Source organism: Wolffia australiana, chromosome 5 (genome assembly GCF_029677425.1).
Source record: "Wolffia australiana isolate 7733 chromosome 5, ASM2967742v1".
Lineage (NCBI taxonomy): Eukaryota > Viridiplantae > Streptophyta > Magnoliopsida > Alismatales > Araceae > Wolffia > Wolffia australiana.
This window is the reverse complement of record NC_135839.1, coordinates 4,382,070-4,403,070: the sequence shown is the minus strand read 5'-3', so window position 1 is coordinate 4,403,070 and position 21,001 is coordinate 4,382,070. Positions and strand designations below refer to the sequence as shown.

Sequence of the window (21,001 nt, the reverse complement as noted above, 5' to 3'; positions counted from 1 at the left end):
CAAACCAACAGACTTTCCCTCCGTCTCATTCGTTTATATAGCACCCCGAGAAAGCCACGCGGTCCAATCAAAACCTGCCACGTACCCCTTCTTCTCCCGCTTTAAAACCCCCGCCCCTTCTTTCCCCTCCTCTTCCTCCTCTGTAAACTCCCGCGAGCTCGGAGGAGCTCCAATGGCGGACGCGATCTCCTTCCTCTTCTTGCTGGCCTTCTCCTCGCAGTCCGTGCTCTCACAGGTACAGGTCTTCCCCACGGCGGCGCCGCCGCTCGACGGCGGCGATTTCGCCGCCCTCGCCGAGATCCGCAGCAATCTCCGCGATCTCCCCGGCTCCGACTTCTTCTCCTCCTGGAATCTCGACTCCCCCTCCGCCATCTCCGACGCCTGCTCCTCCTTCGCCGGCGTCTCCTGCGACTCCGAAACCCTAACCCTAACCCTAACACTAAGAGTCACCTCCCTGCACCTCGGCGGCTCCCTCGCCGGAACCCTAGCTCCGGCCATCGCCGACCTCGGCTTCCTCTCCGAGCTCGTCCTCTCCCCAGGGCAAGTCACAGGCTCCATCCCTCCTTCCCTCGCTTCTCTCTCCTCTCTCCGCCTCCTCTCCCTCTCGAACAACCTCCTCACAGGCCAGATCCCATCTCTCCCTCTCCCATCCCTCCACACGCTGGATCTGAGCCACAATCTCCTCTCGGGGGAGATCCCAGGGGGGCTCTTCGATCTCCCTTCTCTCCGCGTCGCGATCCTGGCCGTTAATTCCATCTCGGGGTCTCTCCCGGTGATCTCCTCCCCTCTCCTCCACCTGGACCTCCGCGAGAACGCCATCTCCGGGGAGATGCCGGCCTTCCCGGCGTCTCTCCGCTACCTGTCGCTGGCGGGGAACGGGCTGAGGGGGGGGCTGGGGGGGCTGGCGGGGGGGTTCCCGGAGCTGGCCTACCTGGACCTGTCCTCGAACCGGCTGACCGGGCCGGTCCCGGCGGCGCTGTTCGTGGCCCGGCGCGCGCCCGAGCCGGCGGTGCCGCCGCCGCCGGCGGTGGTGCTTCTCCAGAGGAATAACCTCACCGGGGGGGTGCCGGCGGCGGCGGACCCGGCGGCGCTGGCGGGGTGGACCGTGGACCTGAGCCACAACCGGCTGGGCGGGCCGGTGCCGGCCGGGATGGCTCGCGTGGGGTCCTTGTTCCTGAACCATAACCGGCTGCGGGGGGCGGTGCCGGGGGAGGTGGTGAGGAGCTTGTACGAGGGGGCGATGGAGACGTTGTACGCGCAGCATAATTTTCTGTCGGCGGTGGAGGGGGCGGTGGCGCCGCCGCTGCCGGCGGGGGTGACGGTGTGCTTGGCGTTCAACTGTATGGATCAGGCGCCGGGGGGTCCGTCGGGGTGCCCGGACGGCGCCGCCGGGCCGCGCCCGCCGAGCCAGTGCCCGCCCGCCGCGGACTGGGGCTCGGACCGCGCCGAGCCGTGAGGTTTGGATCTTTCTTTTTTCTTTTTTCTTTTTTTCTCTTGATTCTTGCGCTCCGCTCCCGGTCGGCGTCGATCCAAAGGATCGACGCCTCCGATGCTTGGAAATTCGCTCGGAATGTGTAAATGATCTCCGCTTCCTTCTTCTTCTTACTACTACTACTATAGATTCATTCAAACCTCCTCTTCTTCTTCTTACTATTGTTCGTTGGAATCGTTGCTTCTTTTCAATTATCTTCTTCGTCTGCCTTGTATAATCATTGAAAAGGATTTAACCTGTGTGTGAACTTTGAAAAATCCCTCGGGATGTGGTAATGATACCCCATTCAAGCTTCTTTTGCTAACAGTTCGTCAATTATCTTCTTCGTCTGCCTTGTATAATCATTAAAAAGGATTTAACCTGTGTGTGAACTTTGAAAAATCCCTCGGGATGTGGTAATGATACCCCATTCAAGCTTCTTTTGCTAACAGTTCGTCAATTATCTTCTTCGTCTGCCTTGTATAATCATTAAAAAGGATTTAACCTGTGTGTGAACTTTGAAAAATTCCTCGGGATGTGGTAATGATACCCCATTCAAGCTTCTTTTGCTAACAGTTCGTCAATTATCTTCTTCGTCTCCCTTGTATAATCATTAAAAAGGATTTAACTTCGAAAAATCGCTCGGAATGAGGAAATCATATCATCTTCTTACTGTTCTTTGGAATAGTTGTCGATTTTCAATTCTCTTCTTCGTCTCCTAATGTACTCTTTCTCTCAACTTTGAAAAATCATCAAGAATGAGGAAAAGATGTCGGCTTTCTGCTCCACTACATCGTCGCCTCGTCTTTTATTTTTATTCCAGCTATTCTCTCCTCCCGTGATATTTTTCTAATTTTTTTACCATGATATATTTTTTTTTACTGCCCAGTTTCTTTGATCTTCATCGCGATTTTCACTTTTACTAGTAGCACTCAAACTTCTGCTTCTACTGTCATTGTTTATTTATTCATCTTCTTACTTCTCTTTGTTGATATTATTTTATCAATATTCTTTTTGTTTTAAAATATTTTTATTCTACTCGCATTGTTCACAAGCTTACGACCATTCAATCTTCTTTTTCACCGTGCTCTTAACTTTTGCTTCGCACTATAATTATCGGCTCTCATTATATTATAATGTAAGTAATTTTCCGCCTTTTTTGTTCGTCTACCTATGATCGGAGGTGGAGATGAACAAAAAGGAGAAAAATAATAACAGCGAGAAGCAGAACTCTGAAGTATACTAATACTAGTTATAAAAACGCGAATAACAAAGATAATATTATAAAAGGATATCAACAAAAAAAAGTTAGAATACAAATGAAGAAATATTAACAGCGAGAAGCAGAAGTGTGATTATTACTAGTTATTGATTCGATATTCTTGTTCTTTTCAGCGCTCTAACTTCTATATATAATTTTACACGTCATCCGACCTTTTATAACTTCTACACGATAATTATTGGCTCGCATTATTTATTATAATAACTAATTTTCCGCCTTTTTGTTCATCTACCTGTGGTAGTAGGCGGAGACTATCTTAGGTAGGTGAACAAAGAGGAGAAAAATAATAACAGTGAGAAGCAGCACTCTGAATAAAAATGTGAATAATAAAGATATAATTATGAAAGGATATCAACAAAAAAAAGTTAGAACACAAATGAAGAAATAATAACAGCAAGAAGGAGAATTATGATTATTATTAGTTTTAGTACGATCATTGATTCAATATTCTTGTTCTTTTCAGCGCTATAACTTCTACATAATAAGTTTGACCGTCATCCGTCCCGTCCCATGACGTCATGATTGATGACGGCCACGTGGCGGGGGGGAACTTCACGTGAGAGGAGCGCGGCCCACAAATGTAGCCGTTTGGCTGGGCAGAGCATTTAAAGAAAATTTAATTTTCTTGTCCCCGCCCAATTTTAATGGGATTTATGCCACCCTGACACTTCAACGGGCGTCCGAGTACTTTTGTTGGACCGCCCAGTAACGTCATTATTTGGAAATAGGTGAACAGTGCCCATGTCACCGTTTCCTGATTTGTATAGTAAAGCCTTTAATGAAATGAAATGGAAAAAAACCCATGAACATGACTTATCCTACAGTATTCCATGAATAGTATGGTTACGTGACAAATAAATAACATGGCATTGATGTCACTCGAAAGAGTCATAAACTAGAGTGTGTACGGTTCATTGAAATCTATTTCCCTTCTCTGATGTCTACTCATCTACTACTATTTAATGCTTTCTATTGCTTATAGTAGGGTGCTACTATAAGCAATAGAAAGCATTAAATAGTAGTATTCGTTCAGATAACGAATACTAAACTGGACGTTGGTTGACATCGGAAGTTGTTTAGTCTCGCTTTTGTTCGTTAATAAACTTACAAGGTGAAATAAATGATTTATGATATACCTCCACTCGTGACTTTGATCTCGGGGTGTGGCCGACAGCTGGAAATATCATATCTATGATTTGGATAATTTTATTTAAGACTTGATTAATGGATAGATTTAAATATTATATTTTCGGCATCTAAAATATCTCTGTTGTGTTGTAAATATTTGATATACGGTATATATTTCATGGACATTAAATAATTTATTTCGTAAATTTTTTTATTAAGCTAACATGTCAGTCCAGGCTGGGGATTAAATCACCGACTTCTAGAGGGTGTTTCGTGTAAGAATCCATCTGTTTCTCAAAGATTCTGATCACTAATTTATTAATAATATTTTAAATAAATCATTTATTTCAAAAATCTTTTATTTTACGTAACACGTCAGTCCTCCGGGCACGAGTATAAGTTGTTTTACAGGGTGTTTTATGTAATAATTAATCGACTGCTCAAATATTTTAATTACTAAATTCATGAAATGGGCAATATATCATTTATTTCACCTTGTAATTAATTACCTTTTTCTTACAGGGGGCTTTGCGCAAAGTCCATCTAACCATCTTAAAAGACTCTGAGAAAAGTTATAAAATTAACGGAGCTTTACAATAAATCATATCCGAATACTTTATTTCTGAGAGAAGATTAATTTGATTTTTTAAAAATATATTTTACGTCGCAAAATCATTTATTTTCGTTAAAACGCCAGTCCGGGAACGAGCGTAAATCACGTCATTTTACAAGGTGTTTTATGTAAAAGATTCTGATCATTAATTTAAATATAGGATTTTCAATAAATCATTTAGTTCACAAATTATTTATTTACCGCAATATCTCAGTCATCCGGACACATGCGTAAACTAGCTACTTTTCGGGGTTCTTTGAGTAAAAATCCATCAATTTCGCTAAACAATCTTTAACGTTTATAAATGGGCAATAAATCCCTTATTTTTTCTCAAAATCTTTTATTCACGGTTAAATAAAAGCCCAGGCGCGAGCGTATTCCACAGAATTTTTGAATTACGGGGAGGAGCGTAGATCGAATTATTTACAGGGATCTTAGGGCAAAAGTCCATAGGTTGGCTTTAAAAGTTTATAAATGGGCAATAAATCCCTTATTTTTTCCCAAAATCTTTTATTCTCGGTTAAATAAAAGTCCAGGTGCGAGCGTATTTCACAGAATCTTTGAATTACGGGGAGGAGCGTCAATCACATTATTTTACGGGTATCTTAGGGCAAAAGTCCATCGGTCGGCTTTAAAAGTTTATAAATGGGCAATAAATCCCATATTTTTCCCAAATCTTTATTCACGGTTAAATTAAAGCCCAGGCGCGAGCGTATTTCACAGAATCTTTGAATTACGGGGAGGAGCGTAAATCAGATTATTTTACAGGGAGCTTGGCGCAAAAGTCCATCTATAGGCTTTAACAGTTAATAAAAATGGCGGAACTTTACAGGAGTGGGTGCAAGCTTCTTCCACGCGTTGCTCTGATCCCGTCGAGCGATCGACAGGTGGTGAGAAGCGATCGAGGAGAGGGAAGGGGAAAGAGCGAGAAAGAGAGATTGGGCGAGGCAATGCGAGTGGGGGGCGGAGAGGGCGAGAAGAGCAAAGCCGAATTGAGGAAATTGGATGGCTCTGCGGTTGTGGCGAGCGGAGGACGCCGCCGAGTGGGCTTACAGAGGTGAAGGCGCCGCTAATCTCGTCCTCGGATATTGCGGATCCTCCCCCGATCTGGTAGTTTTTTTTTTTTTGGTTTTTGGTTTGGTTTGAAGAAAGTTGGATGTTTCCGGGTTTTTTTTTATGTTTTAGGCGATTTTTTGATTCGATTCTCGGCTGGGATTGGTTTGGGTGATGTTGTGTTGCCCTGCATGGGTTCGTGGATCGGAGACTGTCGAAGGAGACAATTAGATATGGTTTAAGCTTTAGAAACTGGAAAAAAATGCACAACGTACCTTAGAATTTGGAAAATACACCAACTCCGCCGTCGTGATTCCGAATTCATTGAGGTAGTTGATATTTATATATATTGAAGAGAATTGAGGTAGTTGATATTGGTTTGCCTCCGGTGAAGATGAAAGATGAACCTTTTTTGTCCTCGGCCTTTCCCTCTGTTTCGAGCGATTTTTGGATTCAATTATTAGCTGGGTTTTGTTTTGTTGCTCTGGAGATCTTGTGTTTCTCTGCATGGATTCATTGATCGTAGACTGTCGAAGGAAACAATTAGATGTGGGTTAAACTTTGGAAACCGGAAAAAAACACACAATCATACCTTAGTATTGGAAAATACACAACTCCGCCGTCGTGATTCCGAATTCTTCTTGGTAGTTGATATTGGGTTGACTCCAGTGAAGATGATAGATGAATTTTTAAAAGTAGTTCATTTTTTTTTATCCCCCGACTTTCCAAGCGATTTTTTCATTCAATTCTCTGCTGGGTATATTGAAGCTGATGTTTTGTTACCCTAGAGATGTTGTTTTTCTCTGCATGCGTTCATAAATAATACCCGATCGTCCCTTATTTTTGAATTAGAATTGCGCAAGCTTTTGACAATTCCGCTGTCATGATTCCAAATTCCATTGATGTAGCTGATGGTGGGTTGCCTCCGCTAAATATGAATAATGAAGTTTTGAGAATTTTTTAGAGATACGGTTGCAACCGTTCTTATTACATTGAAATCCATTTTGGTATCTCATTAGTTTGTTTCTTTTCCGAATTCCATTGATGGAACTGATTTTGTGTTGGTTTCGTTGAAGGTGGGGAAGGTGCTGAGGGTGCAGAAGGTGAAGAGGAAGAAGAGCTCGTGGAAGGGGGCAGCAAGGGAGCCTGGTTTGCCGGTATTGACTCCCCACGAGCGAGTTCTCTGGCGAGACGTGGATAAGATTGGGGAATGCACGTCGAAGGAAATTGCTGGCCAGCTTTATACTCTCCATGTTTTGAGCCCTCTCCTCGGCGACGAGCATGTCGACCCTGGGGTACATTTTGCTTGGTCAATTTTGATTTTGTTGAGTTAAATTTACTGATGGTCAAGATGCTGATGTTTTCTTTCTTCATTCTTTATATTTGGACGTCAAAAATAATTCTCCTTTTTCCCCCGGATTTTTCGCAGATGCATGTCGTTGTGTCCGAGGAATTCCTACTCTCTGTTGAAAAGAATATCCTTGGCAGCCGCCCTAGTTGGCGCGTTGATGCTGCCAAGGTGAATACGGATTGTGACTCCGCACTTCTGATGTCTGATCATTCATTCTTCCCTCGGGGTAGGCTCCCATTTTACATGTGCATGCAAAACAATAGTCCTACGTTGTTTCTGCCATCAGCTGGATATCTTCTGGCATTTGGTCACATGGCGTTAGGGAATTGGGTTTTGTGTTTCTATTTACGATTTTGCGTCGAGGGTTTGTGGTATTTCATTCTGTTTTTTCCTCAGTTGATCACGGTGCCAGCGTCCGCTAGTGTTATTGTATTTAATTTGATGATTTTTGATATATGACTTTAATATGACATTTAATTGCCTTGCATGCTGCATTATGACATCTGTCAGTTTTAGTTTACAGATTAAGAATTAGGGTTTATAGGTTAGGTTTAAAATTTATGCTTTGGAGCGAGGTTTTATCTTACAGGATGAGGTTCATATTACCTGTTTCCTAACTTTCAGTGTGAGAAAATAAAGCCAAAACTCTTAATTCTGTGGCTTTCCAGTGAAAATATATTTCCTCTCGGAAGCTGAAATGATCTGAGAAAACTAACGTAAAAATAACTTACTAGAATATCCTTAGCATCTGAAAAGTCTAAAGTTACCTTTTAGATAAGATGGGAATCGTATGAAGTAGTTTCAGGGGATATCTACAGCATTCAATGCATTAAATCAATACCTTAACTCGAAAAGTTCTTGATAATATGCAAGAAGTCTCAAAAGGCTTTTCCTTTTTATTGGAAAGGAAATGTCACCTTCGCAGTGTCAATTGTCGACCACGCTTATTTTGTTAATGGTCGTTTCTCCTGTTCGTGAGGATTACTTCTAGTTTATTAGATTTTCTAACATTTTATCCTGTTACACTTTCCTTCTCTGTTAGGTTTTTTGATGGAGGACCTCTGTGTCGCAATTGAGATTAAGGTTAACCTTTTTGGAACTTACTGGAAGTCTTTTCTCTTTTCACTTTCCCTAAAATGTATATATGCTCCATTTTATTCTCATCTTTTTCTTGTTCAAGGAGTCAGCCAAAGTGTGGATTTCTCCCATCATCAAAGTTCATCAGTCCAGAAAATCTTTTAAAGACTGAAGTAACAAGATTCAAAATGCACCAGGCTTTGAAGTTTCATGAAGGAAAGGTATTTGGTCATGACTTTGGGTGATTGTGTCTCACAACAATGTTAGTATTTGCGGTCTGATCAGGTTTCGTTGTCCTCAATGACAATATGAAGTCATCATCATCACGATCACGTGACGATGACAATGACGTTGACAATTTGTGGACGACAGTGACAAGTTTGTCCTGGGACGGCAAACTCTGTCTCTGATTTCCTCAATGTTGAGCTAGTTTTGATGTTTTTCTTCAATCATTATATTTTTATGAACTCTGTAATTTGAATTCTTGAACCTCATTTCTAAATGTTCTAAATTATTTATTTGCATTTCTCAAGTTCTATATAATGAATTTCCTTTTCAATTCAATGTTCAGATACCATGTATAAGTGAGTACGACCCTCTTGATCTTTTCTCTGGGTCCAGAGAGAGAATGAGTCAAGCAATCAGGGCACTGTTTCACTGTCCACAGAACAATTTCCGTGTGTTTTTGAATGGTTCCCTAGTTTTTGGGGCTTTGGGAGGCAGCATAGACGAGAACATAGAGACCGACTACTCTTGTGAAAAGAATGAGGCATTTCAAACCATGCTAAAATCTGTAATCTGTGATGAGAAAGGTCGACGAGTTCAAAGCTTCCTTGAACTTATTGGAGAGGCCATCTTCAACTCGGGAATCCTAGACCGCCTTCTCAAAGTTCAAATGCTAGATATATTCGATATAGAAGGAGCGATTCATTCATACTACAATGTTGTTTCACTGCCGTGTTTGATTTGCCAGAAGTTGAGTGATCCTAGCCTTGTAAAAAGATGTTCCTCGCTGCATTCACTATCTCTGGAGGAGAGTTTGAAAATTCTAAGGGGCTATTTGATTTCCACCACTGCCAAAGATTGCAGTATTATGGTCAGCTTTCGGCCTAGTCCACATAACCCGAGTTCTGACTTCGGTTCTGTATTTCTCAAGTCAACCGGTCAAACTTTTGACTACAAGGTACTCTTCCTATAAACATTTCATGGAAAATAAAGCTTTAAAGATAGCATGCTAAATTATAAGTGTATTAAAATTCATTTTATGGTTCGATTTACTCACCAATTCTACTTTTAAATCTTGTTTTTTTCATCCTTGAGAAAATATCATGTCTTTTTAATAGACGTCTGCTAACTTTTATTTGTGCATTAAAACACTAGAATTTGGCCATTCTGACTGTCGGCAGTTCTGCGTATATTTTAGGAACTAATTTTTCGCCAACTGATCTTGCAAATTTTATATTATTCGGCAATATAATTTTTAAATGCGTTTGCCATTTTCAAGAAAAGATTTTTTTGAAAAACACTGAGCAAGGGGACATTATGTTTGCTTAAGTGTTTTTTATCTTTGCTTACATGTATTCTCACTTCAAAACATAAGTTCATTCGAGTTGAGAGCTTCTTAATGTATGCAGTCATGCATATTTATGAGTGTAAGGATCCGCACTGGATCTTATTGTCTTCTCTACTAACACCTGTCGGCTGGGGTTTGGAAAAGAAAGGAACGAAAAAAAACCAATCACATTCACTCACGGAACCGGTACGAATGCAGGTATCATCGTTAATGGGCCAGACCCAGTAACTAAATGGCTTTACTCGTATAGTAAAGGCAATATGACAAAATGAGGAGATGAAATAGAATAGAAGTATGAGGCGCTGGCTAACCAATGCACTTCTGTGCCTGGTAGTCCCTATCTGCTACATGATCAGCGGTTCTAACATAGACAACTGTAATGATGCCAACTTCCACCTTCTCCTTCATAAAGAGTCAGTCAGTCTCAATAGGCTTAGTCTTCTCATGTTGGTAAGGATTCCCTTAATTTACAGACCTTCACATACACGTAATTCTTAACTCTGCCACGTTAAAAAGTTTCCCCCAATAAAGGAACAGTACCCAGAAGTTGACCTCTGATTAACCATTGACACTGCAAAGTCTATGTCAGTGTAGATATTTAATGAATGACATATCACCCATTCGTCAGAATGAAACTCCTTGCCCTTACAGTCCTCTTCAAGTATGCCAAGACTCTCTGAACTGCCTGTTGATGGATCTCTCTTAGATCATTCATATGCTGACTCAACACACCCACAGCGAGGCAATATCTGGCTGAGTATGGTTCGATAAATCATCTCCCACTAAGTCTTTGATAAGATTCTGATACATCCAGCTTGTATGACCAAAAGGAATTAATCAGGAATAACACGATTGAGCTCAATTGCCAACAAATCACGAAATGTCCAAGAATGTTCTGATGAATATGTCTAGAGAGAGAGAGAGATGAAAGATGGATATAAATGGATTGCCCCTCATGGATGAGTTCCCCTCCGGTCGCGGACGGATACTCCGCTGCACTGGCCTCCAGCGCTTCGCCGCTTCTTCCCTATTGCCGGTAAGAATTCCAAGAAAATGCCCATCCCCTCTCGGTGCAGGCTGTTCCTCCTTTTAAACTAATTCACACTTTGGAACATTCGCACGAGGTACATGCTTAACTTGTTTGATTGCCGATGATATGTTCGCGTAAAGAACGTATCAGACTCCCGATGAACTGGTGCACTGTCCTCACCCTTTCCCAATTTCACATTGGGGTTTATCGGATTAGATGCCTGTTTACAGGTGGTTTTTCCAGTCTCCATTAACAAGTTAAGCATGTACCTGTGTTGTGAAAGGCAGATACCGTCCTTGGAGTGAGCCATCTCTATTCCCAGGAAATAGCGTAAGGTCCCAAGCAAATTAATGGAAAACTCCTGAAATAGGCGTTGGCCCAGTCTTTTAATCTCGTCTGCATCATTGCCGGCGAAGATGATATTGTTAGCATAGACTAGTAAGACAGTTAATTTTTCATTTGTACCATGCTTGAAAAATATGATATGATCCCCATTACTTTGGAGATACCCTAGCAGCCTCATGGATATCATAAACTTCTGAAACCAAGATCAATGCTATTGTTTGTGTCCATGTCGAGCCTTCTTATGTTTACGCACCTCTTGTCTATCATCAGATGAATTTTAGGAAGGTGGGGGCGATATTCATACGTCATCATCAAGTTCACCATGTAGAATTTCTTTTTTTGACGTCATATTGATGTATCTCCCAGCTGAAATGAGCTGTAAGTGCCATTATATCCTGAGTGTATTTAAGTTTGCACAGGTGCAACTGTCTCAAAGCAATCTATCCTATCTGACTGAGTAAAATCTTTTCCATTCAGAGAGGCTTTATACCTCTCCGATTTTCTATCAGAGTTGAACTTTGGTGAGTACACCCATTTACACCCACAACTTTTTTTCCTGCTGGTTGCTTTACAAGGTCCCACGTATTATCGTCTCCCAGGGCCATTAGCTCAAGGTCCATGGCTGCTCTCCATTCCTGCATAGAGAGTACCTCCTCTACTGATCATGGGATGACCACATTCATCAGGTCAGTAAGAAAAATCTGATACTGTTGTCACAGTCTGCTGCAGGCCAAGTAATTGGACATCAGATGAGTAATCAACCCTCTTTGTACAACTTCTTACATGAAATGACAGATGTCCAAGTTGGAGATGAAGCAGCCAGACATGATCCTCCCTGCCAATGCTGCCGTAGATGTCACATGATGCCCTCCCATATCAGTTCTACCATGGCGTTTGTAGTAAGAACCTTATCTGATCCTTGCTATCCCATGCTTCTTGGCCACGACTTTGTCACAGATAAAGGCATCAACCCCATCAAAGATTAGTTTAGAAGACAAAATTTGAGCTTGTCGAGCACAATGGAGATTGAAGAGGTGCAGAAGGCGAGGAGAAAGCAATAGAAAAGATAAAATGTTTTTCATTCAAGTAAAAATAAGTTACAACTATTCCTTTTATAACAGCCGCCTAACGGCTAGTTAACGGCTAGTAATTACTAGCCGTTAGCTTTAGTCGATGGGGCCCACAGAACCCGATAATTGTTATAGTGGGCCCGATAAATCTCCTCTCCATCTTGTATTTCTTCTTCTTGGGCTTGGGCTATTTTCTTATATTTTTAAGTATATCTTTAACACAGCTAATATTTGGACTGGATAAACTGACACATGATTTGGGAATGTGCAACGCATGAGTATTCCAATAGGTAGAACTTCTATGCTACCGAGTCCAACTACTCTAAGCAAAAAGTACCATCTATTGTTTAGACTTTCTTATTGGAATGTAGGGTTGGTCCCGAGCCTGCTCGATGAGCGGGTGGGTGGTTTTGGGCAGTTGGGGGCTGTTTGGGATGGTCTGAACTGCCCTTCCTCGGCCTCCTAAAATTCTACCCTCCCAATTTTCAAAAAAAAAAAAAGAAAGTCTACCCTCTCACTGCGCAGAGTCTTGGGTGGGACCGACTGGGTCATATTTTCAAACCGAGTGCTATCCTGTTCGATATCAACATTCTCATGTGGCTGGGTGGTCAAAGTTTTAGTCCATGAGATGGGGTCTCAAGTTCGAATCCTGGCTTAGAATATTTTTAAAAATAATCCGATTAAATTGCATCATAAATTGGTGGTTCACTCGCGCGAGGGGGGATCACGCTCAACTACAGTCCTGGGACTGTGAGGGGGCAGATTTGGGCAATGATGTTTCAAATTCCTGCTCAAAATTTGAACTGCCCATTGCACAGGGGATATGTGGCGATAAGAAATTTGCCCTCACGGTTCAAATTTCTGATTCAAACCGCATGATCAGCCCTAGTGGTTTGATGGGTTTTATAATGTGTGAACTATGATTGTAAGGGTGTCCTATGATCCGTAGTAACGAAATCTTAAATTAAAATTTGAAAACGGGGTGATGAGTAGGAATAGAAAATAAAGAGGGATTGAATGAGTGGACCGGAGAGGTGGAGCCTACAATGTTGGCAGCCATAAGACAAATCCGTAGCTGAGTAAGTTCATCCTTTAATTGATCCATTTCAGATTGGTGCGGTTTTGACTCAGGTAGCTGCTCACCATCGTAATTTGAATGACACTATGGCCTTTGCTGACAGGCATCCGCGGATCATCCATATGTTTCCCTAGTGTGTCAGTATCAATGCTAATGACTGCACCATGACTGATCATTGTCATACCCATGGCGCTCTTTACTTGCTGCTGAGTAGTCTGAGTTGCCGAACTATGCTGTGTAGCTGACCAAGGGGTCACATGAGAGTTCTGTGGATATTTGACCGGGCTGGCTGAGTTCTGTATGATATGCATCCGTGGACCATCTGGAGTGAGTCCAAGACAACTCTCTTCATTATATGCACTGTCCTCAAAGTTAAGCTTGTGTTTGTGGATAAACAGGTGTGGGCATACAGTTTCAAATTCTGGACTTAGTCCTTTCAGATGTGTATTAATGATCGCAAAGAGAGAGAACATTACCACTATCAAAAGAGTTTCTGGCCGGAGCACGATTATAATTGCTTTCCTTCCTCAGTTCCGGGAGCTCTGACTTAAGGCTTTTTGATTCTCTTGAAGCAGAGGCATCGAATGATCCACTGGGTCGGCGATTTTGAATTCATCTTCCTGCTTGGAATATTGCATTTTAGATAGTACCTTTGACGCCAATTTTTCATCCACTGCGACTTCAAATGCTCCACTATTTTGATCAACTCATCGATATTAGTTCTAATTTATTTGTCGGTATTATTATTCATTGCTTTTACCTTTTTCAAGCAAATGTTTTGTTCTTTTAAGACCTTGAGCTGGGGGCATTATGTTTGAATTTAGCATTTTTTTACTATGTCCAACCATGCTTAATTTATTCATCAACAGCACTTGGCATTTCCTATTGTAGCTCTTTTGTGGGAAAGCTTCTAGACACTGGGAACATAATCATTATAGAATCTATTCATCATTATATCTATCAAGACACAGATTCAACGGTTGTTCACATCTGAGGTTTTTCAGCTACGTTTGAATTTGTATGTTTAATGCTGAATGTATTTTTTGGTTTGTGATTCTTATAATGGTAAGCGTCTAGATTCCTATGAATGACCTGCATCTTTCTTTTCTTTCTTGATAGGCATATTTTATCGATCTTGATATGAAGCCTCTCCAAAAGATGCCATACTACTATGAACTGGATCAGAAAATAGTGGACTTCTATATTAACTCTGGGAACTCTTTAGTAGAACTACAGCCTTCATCTTTCTGAATTTATTACAAATAGAGTATATATGTCCTATAATAATGGCTGGGCAGATTCAGATATCACCTACTGACCCGGTCTATCGCTTCATGGAAATACTTAAGGGTTTTCCAAATTTTTGCTTTGTAAGTTATCAAGGTTTCTCCAGTGAAGCCAGATCCAGTTTTTTTAACATCTGAAGTCTTCTCCTAGCCCTTTGTAATCTCATCTGTGATGTAAAAGAACGCTGTCGAATGTTCAGATCATCAGAAAAAAGAAAAAAAAGACCTTCTGCCTATTATTACATAGTGAAAACCATGCTCTAGTTTCTTTTATGATTTGGAATACTTGATTCTTTCAACAGAGCACCAGTTATCTTTTGGTATTTGTGAGATATTGTTTTGGTAATTTTGTGGGGATCAATCATTTCTAGATAACTATCGTCAACTTAATGTTCTGATCCACAGAGCAAATAATAAAACACCTTAGAGGCTTTGCCGATTGAGAGCACCTAGAGGCATCGCCGATTGAGATCACCTCAGGCTTTAGAGGCTTCACCGATTGAGAACACCTCTATTTCATTTACTCGTTGTTAAGCAGGCTCCTTATTTCGTTATATGTTTCATAATAAAATCAGGTATGTTATAAAATACATCCTGGCTATTAAAGAGATAATGAAAATATGCGTTAGTCTCTTTAATGGGTTTTGGAGAATCAGTTACTTGAGTTTATGTCTTAGTAATTTGTGGGGATGAGTCATCTTTAGATGAAGACCATTTACTCACTGGATGGAATTTGATTAAATTAGAAATATTTTATAGCTCAAGAATTGAGCAAAACATTATGTATGAATTACTCAAATATTTCAAATCCAATTATTTCTTTTTATAGCATAAAAAATTCACATTGTTGGAACCTATGAAACGAAAAGGGAAAATAGTGGAGCAGATGTTTTCCATGAAAGGGGTCTAACGATTAACATATTACAGTAGAGATGACCAAGAATAAGAACATAAAATAATATCGTTGGTGCCACCAGACTTGTTTGGGCTGCTCAAGTGTATGTATCTACCTTATGCATAATCAATGTTTCAATTTCTCTTGATTGTCTTACACTGCATTTTCAGTAAAGGAAGTGATCAAGGAAGCATGATAATTTTGCATTGTTACAAGACGCCTAGCATCTGAAGCATATGCCAAGGTAAAGAGTGTGTAGTGGAAATTGCATGCACTGACCTCTAATGACACACTATCTTCTCTAAATATAATAATTGTGAAATTACAGAATACATCCTGAAGGAGCTGTCACAAACTAATGTTAACATAGCAATGCAATGAGGCAATAAGTTGATAAGTTGACTTGTTAAGAAGATACTGTGTTATTGTTTTCACAATATAAAATAGTTGTCTGTGTGAGAACTTCAAATGGAATTGCGCATATTCAACTTGATCAAGGGAATTGTGAAGCTAACTGATACAATCACTGATCCCTTTATGGGGATAGTCACGGTTATTTCCCTTACGCATGTTTAGGGTTTGACGGTCCTGCTCTGGTTCAAGTTTTTATCAAAGACCTAAACGTTACCTAAATTTCGGTCTGGTTTTGGTTCGTTCTTATTCAGTTTCAGTCCAGTCTGGATGTGACCAGTCTGGTCAGGTTGATAGCCAATGTCAAAAAAAGTAGAAAATATATGTTGATGGTTATGTTGAATATTCACATAATGGGCTTTAGAACCGCTGGTAAAGAATGCCCCTTTGCCTCCCTTCCCGTCTTTCACCCCTCTCAATCTCCCTCTCTAGATCTTTCTCCCTCCCTTTCTTCATGGAGAACTATCAGGGTGAATAGAGAAGGAAGAAACTTTCAATATAGAAATAGGTTTTAATGAGTTCTTGCAACCCACCTTCGAAGAACTCCTCTACATCAAGTGGGTTCCACAACGGTCAAATTATATGGCTGCCACACTAAGCTCAATTGAAACCTCTCAAGTGAGTTGAATTTAATATTTTTTATAATTTTACAGAAAAATAATAAATAAGCATTTAATAATTTACTTCTTTTTCTGGTTTGGTTTGACCCTTGGACATATACCTGCCCGACCAACTGGTGCGGTCTGGTCAAACCAGTAGTCAGTCCTAATTGTCCAACCCTACACATGTTTCCCTTTTAAATAGTGCACCCCCCCTTTAGGCAGGTAGCCAGTGAACTATATCATTTTTGGAAGAGCGCGTCTCTCTTGTGCAATCCCTCATCCCCTCATGGCTGTTTCCTTTTCACTGCATCTTCAGGTGGCTTGTCTCTGGTTGGTCCCTACCATTTTGTTCACCTTGTCACCCCGGGACCCTCTTTCATTATTGAAAAATTACATCAAAGATGATACACCCTCAGAGGAACATATCATTAACCAGTGGACAAAGAGTTTGTGCACCACTAATGTCAAAATCCTCAAACAATACTGCAAAAGGTGGCTCATACACTTGGAATGAATACAACTTCCAGGCAAACACTACACTCATAAAAGTTGGATGAATTGGGATGATTGGAAGGTCTGGTGTGTGAATTTTCCGCAACTAGGTGAATCCTCGTCTTTCCCATACCCCTTAGACGGTGAGTGGAACAGTTTTGAGCAGAAATTGGAACTGTTCACCGGCCAAGCTATTCAGCCACAGGATTATATAGTCAGGCGCAATGTCCCATGTATTGAGGAGACAAAGGTACACATTTTCAAGAGACGACGTGAAGGTCCGGCAACGGTTGCCATCAAACGGTTGCATTTGGAAACAACCATGAATCGATAAGTTGCTATAACTGAATCACAACGATTCGCTGAGAAGCGATCTCATTTTGAGATTATAAATAACCTTGTACTGTTATTGTTTCAGTGAGACTTTTCTTACTCAAATATGTCTCCTAGGGCGGCGGCTCCGCCCGTTGCCCTGTCCATCCTCTAATCTCTATTTCTATCTTCTGTTCAGTAATGTTTCAGACTGAATGGTATTTGATTGAAGATCGGGAGATGCCCCTTCCTCTTTTTCTCTACCTCTTCTTGATCTCATATTGGCATCTCACGTTTCTTAACACCATGGAACTGGCGGCCGATGAGAAAAAAATTCTACCTTGATATTGATTGAACTTGGAATATTCAATGCACAAATTGTCTCCAAACCAATCAACCAAATAAGTCACATATTAACATACAATTTCACAGCTGATGAAAGATGTCGATGTCGATTCACTACAGACCAAGCCGTGGTTAGTGGGCAGATAAAATGCTCAACAAGCTATGTCAAGGGCAGTTCTAAAGTTCAAACAGCACTTCACAACGACCACACAACCTCCTTATGCCTGTGATCTGTCCCTCCCTACGGATGATTGCACAAGTTGTTTCAGAGCTTTTAATTTCCATCGACTCTTCCCCAGGCCTTCAATGGTGGGTAGAGCAAATGCTTAGAGAGCTGTACGGATCAAAGTTTAAATCATATTAGATCAAATGATTAGACATCAAATGATTAGAGAGCTGTAGGGATCAAACGAACAGAAGACAATTTATCATAACACATCATATCTTTTGATTGAACAAGGATTTTGCTTGAGTTCGATTTAGATTTTGATTACTCCAATTCCACAAATCGGAATTGGTCGACAATATATTCTAATTGTTTGGACATGATCTAACAATTCAAAAAAATGAGAAATCTCTCTCTCTCTCCCTGCTTGTTCTCTTTTTGCTCATTTTATCTCTTTCCCTCTCTCCCTGTTTCTCTCTTATTTTCTCTCCCTTGCTTGCCCCTCTCTCTCTCTCTCTCTTGTTCTCGCTCTCTCTCTCTCTTGCTCTCTCACTCTCCCTCTCATTTTCTCTAGCTCTATTGCTCACTTTTTCTCCCTCTCCCTCTCTTGTTATCTCTATCTTTCATTTTCTTGCTCACTCTTTCTCTCTCTCTCTCTCTTGATCTCTCACTCTCCCTCTCATTTTCTCGCTCCCTCTCTTGCTTACTATTTCTCTCTCTCTCTCTCCCTCTCATTTTCTCTAGCTCTCTCTCTCCCTATCTAGTTCTCTGCCACTCGCTCTCTCTCTCTCTCTCTTGATCTCTCACTCTCCCTCTCATTTTCTCGCTCCCTCTCTTGCTTACTATTTCTCTCTCTCTCTCCCTCTCATTTTCTCTAGCTCTCTCTCTCTCCCTATCTAGTTCTCTGCCACTCGCTCTCTCTCTCTCTCTATCTATCTATCTCTTTCTCGCTCATTCTCCCTCTCTCTCTCTATGTCATTCATTTATTCTATATATTTATTTTTAACTAATTTCAACAATTAGATCTGGTCCGATCCTAACCGGGCAGTTCGAGTCGGCTTGGGTTATCTGATCCAAACATTCAGCAGATTGTTTAATGTCAATCCTACACAATGAGTTTTCTGGCATGCATGACCAACGTTTGGATTCAATCCATCAAATGCTCAATCTGATCAAACATTTAATCAATCAAATCAATTCCACAGTCCATATCAATTTGTGCGAAGGGTGGTTCCAAAATTCGAACTGCACAGCTCATCAACCACACAACTTACCTACGCCTGTGATCGGATCATCCCTATGGATGAATGAAAAAGTTATTTCAAATGTTTTAATGTCCATTCACTCCACCCCAGGCCTCAGTGCCGTGGGCAGAGCAAATACTCAACAAGCTGTGTCAAAGGCAGTTCTAAAATTCAAACTGCACTGTGCAATAACCACACAAACTCCCAATGCCTATGATCAGACCATCCCAATTGATGAATAAAAGCTTTTAATGTCCATTCACTCTGCCCAAGCCTCGGCAGTGGGCAGAGCAAATACTTATTGATTTGTGTGAAGGCCGGTTCAAACATTCAGACTGCACTGCGCAACAGACAACACAACCTTCCAACACTTGTGATCAAACCATCCTTATGGATGAATGCATGATCCTTTTCAGAGCTTTTAATGTCCATTCACTCTGTCCCAGGCCTTGCCGCGGAGAAGATGCTCGGCAAGCTGTTTGAAGATTGGTTAAAAAAATCAAACCGCACCGTGCAACAACCACAAAACCTCACTACACAAGTGATCAAACCATCGCAATGGATGAATGCAGAAGTTTTATGCTACTGGATTTCTACATGAGGAACCCAAAAACAAAGAGAAACAACCAGGCTCTGAGAATGGCTCTTCCACTCTTGATTTCCATCAGTTAAATTAGTGGGTCATCCTTTAATTTGATCTAGGGTTTTGGTTCTGAGATGGGCCCACAGCAAGAACAGATGCAAATGGAAGAGGGCAAAACCCCAATGGACAGCCTCAGATGTTGTTCTTAAGGGGTAAGATCCTCTTCTGTCTTCTTCTTCAGCATCTCCTGCTCGTAAACGGCCAGTCTCTCCTTCATCTTCTCCTGCGAAAACCAAAAAGAACAATGCACAATCAAGCAAGAATCATGCATTTCTTCCGAGAAAAAAACAATCAAGAATCATACAAAAAAAAGAGAAATTTGAAAGCGAAGTAGGGTGAAAGAGGGATGTGCCCTGCCTTGTACGCTGTTTCAAGATTGTGCATCACATAAAACCCTAAAATTCCACCGAGAATGGTGCCCGAGATGATTCGAATGTATCCCCATCTCACTGATCTCGGCGGACTAACCCTAATTTCTGAGGGCATTGCACGCACGACTCGATCAGGGTCAATCGCGATGGCCTCGGCGATCAAATCGAATGGGATTTCGCGATCGAATCGACAGAGTGTGGAGTGGAGACTCGCGATTCAACCTGGGATTCACGACCCAGCAAATTTTGCCATTCAATGATATTTATATGCTTCTGTTCTTGGTTTTAATGTTATACTTATCCCTAGTTTTCTCTTCATATGAAAACATTGCATAGATTCGTCTGAATTTGTATAATTCTTCAGTGATAGTCCAAATACTTTTTGATCACCATTGATTCAATTATTGGGAAGTTAGATTGGTTCAAGCTGGTTTTTTATTTTGTTTTCCCATCTTCTGCTACACAGCCAAAAATTTATATACAAGTAAATGATTTCTTAAAGTATGCTATAGAAAGTACAAGAGCTCTGAATCTTAATTTACTAATAATTCAATATGTTCTAGGACTTCATTATAAACATTCTACAAGAAAAATAATGAACATAATTAGTTTGAATTAACTTAAATGAGGCGTCGAAGTGCTATTGGCTAATGTGTTTTACTTTGACTATCATTAGGATTTAATTAATTATTACATCATTATTACTTAGCTCAAATATCACAGATATTGTTTGGAATTATTCAGTCTTATTTATTTAAGATTGAAAATTTTATGGCACTAGTTATTCATTTGTTGATATAGAATGTATACTATCAGTATTAATTGATGCATGAAAAGAGAAACACTTCAACAGTTTGTATGGACTGATTAATTATCCGAGATTTTGTATAAATTAGGTCTGCAAGAGGGCCCAAGGAGCCCAACCTGTAAATTGGCCCTACCTATCCGTATCTCTCTAATTCTATCTCTTTTATGACATAAGAAATATCTCTATGTCATGTCTGCCTAAGCCCTAAATACAGACATGTAATCTCTCATATCTGATATAATTAGGTCTATCCATATGTTCCCTCATTCTTCCTAGTTCCTCTTTTCGGTAGGTCGTATGGGGAGCCATGGATACTCCCTTTGCCTAACAACCATCTCCTCTGTCTTGAGTCTTG

General features: G+C 40.9%; 3 protein-coding genes across 15 annotated transcripts; 2 read left to right on the top strand and 1 right to left on the bottom strand.

Moving 5' to 3' along the window:
- Positions 1–91: 91 nt before the first annotated feature.
- LOC144703234 (uncharacterized) lies at positions 92–1,796 on the top strand. The gene has a single exon (XM_078575358.1). It carries the CDS (start codon positions 173–175, stop codon positions 1,454–1,456), a length of 1,284 nt encoding a protein of 427 aa, XP_078431484.1. The 5' UTR covers positions 92–172; the 3' UTR covers positions 1,457–1,796.
- Positions 1,797–5,319: 3,523 nt separating this feature from the next.
- LOC144702993 (inositol-pentakisphosphate 2-kinase IPK1-like) lies at positions 5,320–14,633 on the top strand. 13 transcript variants are annotated; one of them, XR_013581455.1, is made up of 11 exons: positions 5,321–5,604; positions 6,624–6,842; positions 6,977–7,124; positions 7,941–7,981; positions 8,086–8,196; positions 8,547–9,158; positions 11,343–11,444; positions 11,523–11,609; positions 11,719–11,822; positions 13,175–13,667; positions 14,191–14,301. XR_013581455.1 is itself a non-coding variant. In XM_078575047.1 (8 exons), exons 1-8 carry the CDS (start codon positions 5,500–5,502, stop codon positions 14,213–14,215), a joined length of 1,365 nt encoding a protein of 454 aa, XP_078431173.1. In that variant the 5' UTR covers positions 5,320–5,499; the 3' UTR covers positions 14,216–14,633. The 13 variants fall into 13 exon arrangements, 3 of the variants coding, with proteins under 3 accessions (XP_078431173.1, XP_078431174.1, XP_078431172.1); XR_013581454.1 differs by having other exon boundaries at positions 11,523–11,822; XR_013581453.1 differs by having other exon boundaries at positions 11,343–11,609.
- A 4,733-nt stretch (positions 14,634–19,366) lies between these two features.
- Positions 19,367–20,089, bottom strand: LOC144703656 (ATP-dependent helicase/nuclease subunit). The gene is made up of 2 exons (XM_078575884.1): positions 19,825–20,089; positions 19,367–19,690 (listed from the first exon to the last, which is right to left on the bottom strand). The coding sequence occupies exons 1-2, from the start codon at positions 19,951–19,953 to the stop codon at positions 19,613–19,615; spliced, it is 207 nt and encodes a 68-aa protein (XP_078432010.1). The 5' UTR covers positions 19,954–20,089; the 3' UTR covers positions 19,367–19,612.
- Positions 20,090–21,001: the final 912 nt, after the last annotated feature.

Bases quoted from the DNA above. Each gene is read 5' to 3' on its own strand.
- LOC144703234 (XM_078575358.1), top strand. From the start codon at position 173: ATGGCGGACGCGATCTCCTTCCTCTTCTTGCTGGCCTTCTCCTCGCAG.
- LOC144702993 (XM_078575046.1), top strand. From the start codon at position 5,500: ATGGCTCTGCGGTTGTGGCGAGCGGAGGACGCCGCCGAGTGGGCTTAC. The intron at 7,125-7,940 runs GTAGGCTCCCAT...CTTCTCTGTTAG, and splicing joins TCATTCATTCTTCCCTCGGG to GTTTTTTGATGGAGGACCTC. The intron at 8,197-8,546 runs GTATTTGGTCAT...TTCAATGTTCAG, and splicing joins TGAAGTTTCATGAAGGAAAG to ATACCATGTATAAGTGAGTA.
- LOC144703656 (XM_078575884.1), bottom strand. From the start codon at position 19,953: ATGCCCTCAGAAATTAGGGTTAGTCCGCCGAGATCAGTGAGATGGGGA. The intron at 19,691-19,824 runs GCAGGGCACATC...TGGTTTTCGCAG, and splicing joins ATCTTGAAACAGCGTACAAG to GAGAAGATGAAGGAGAGACT.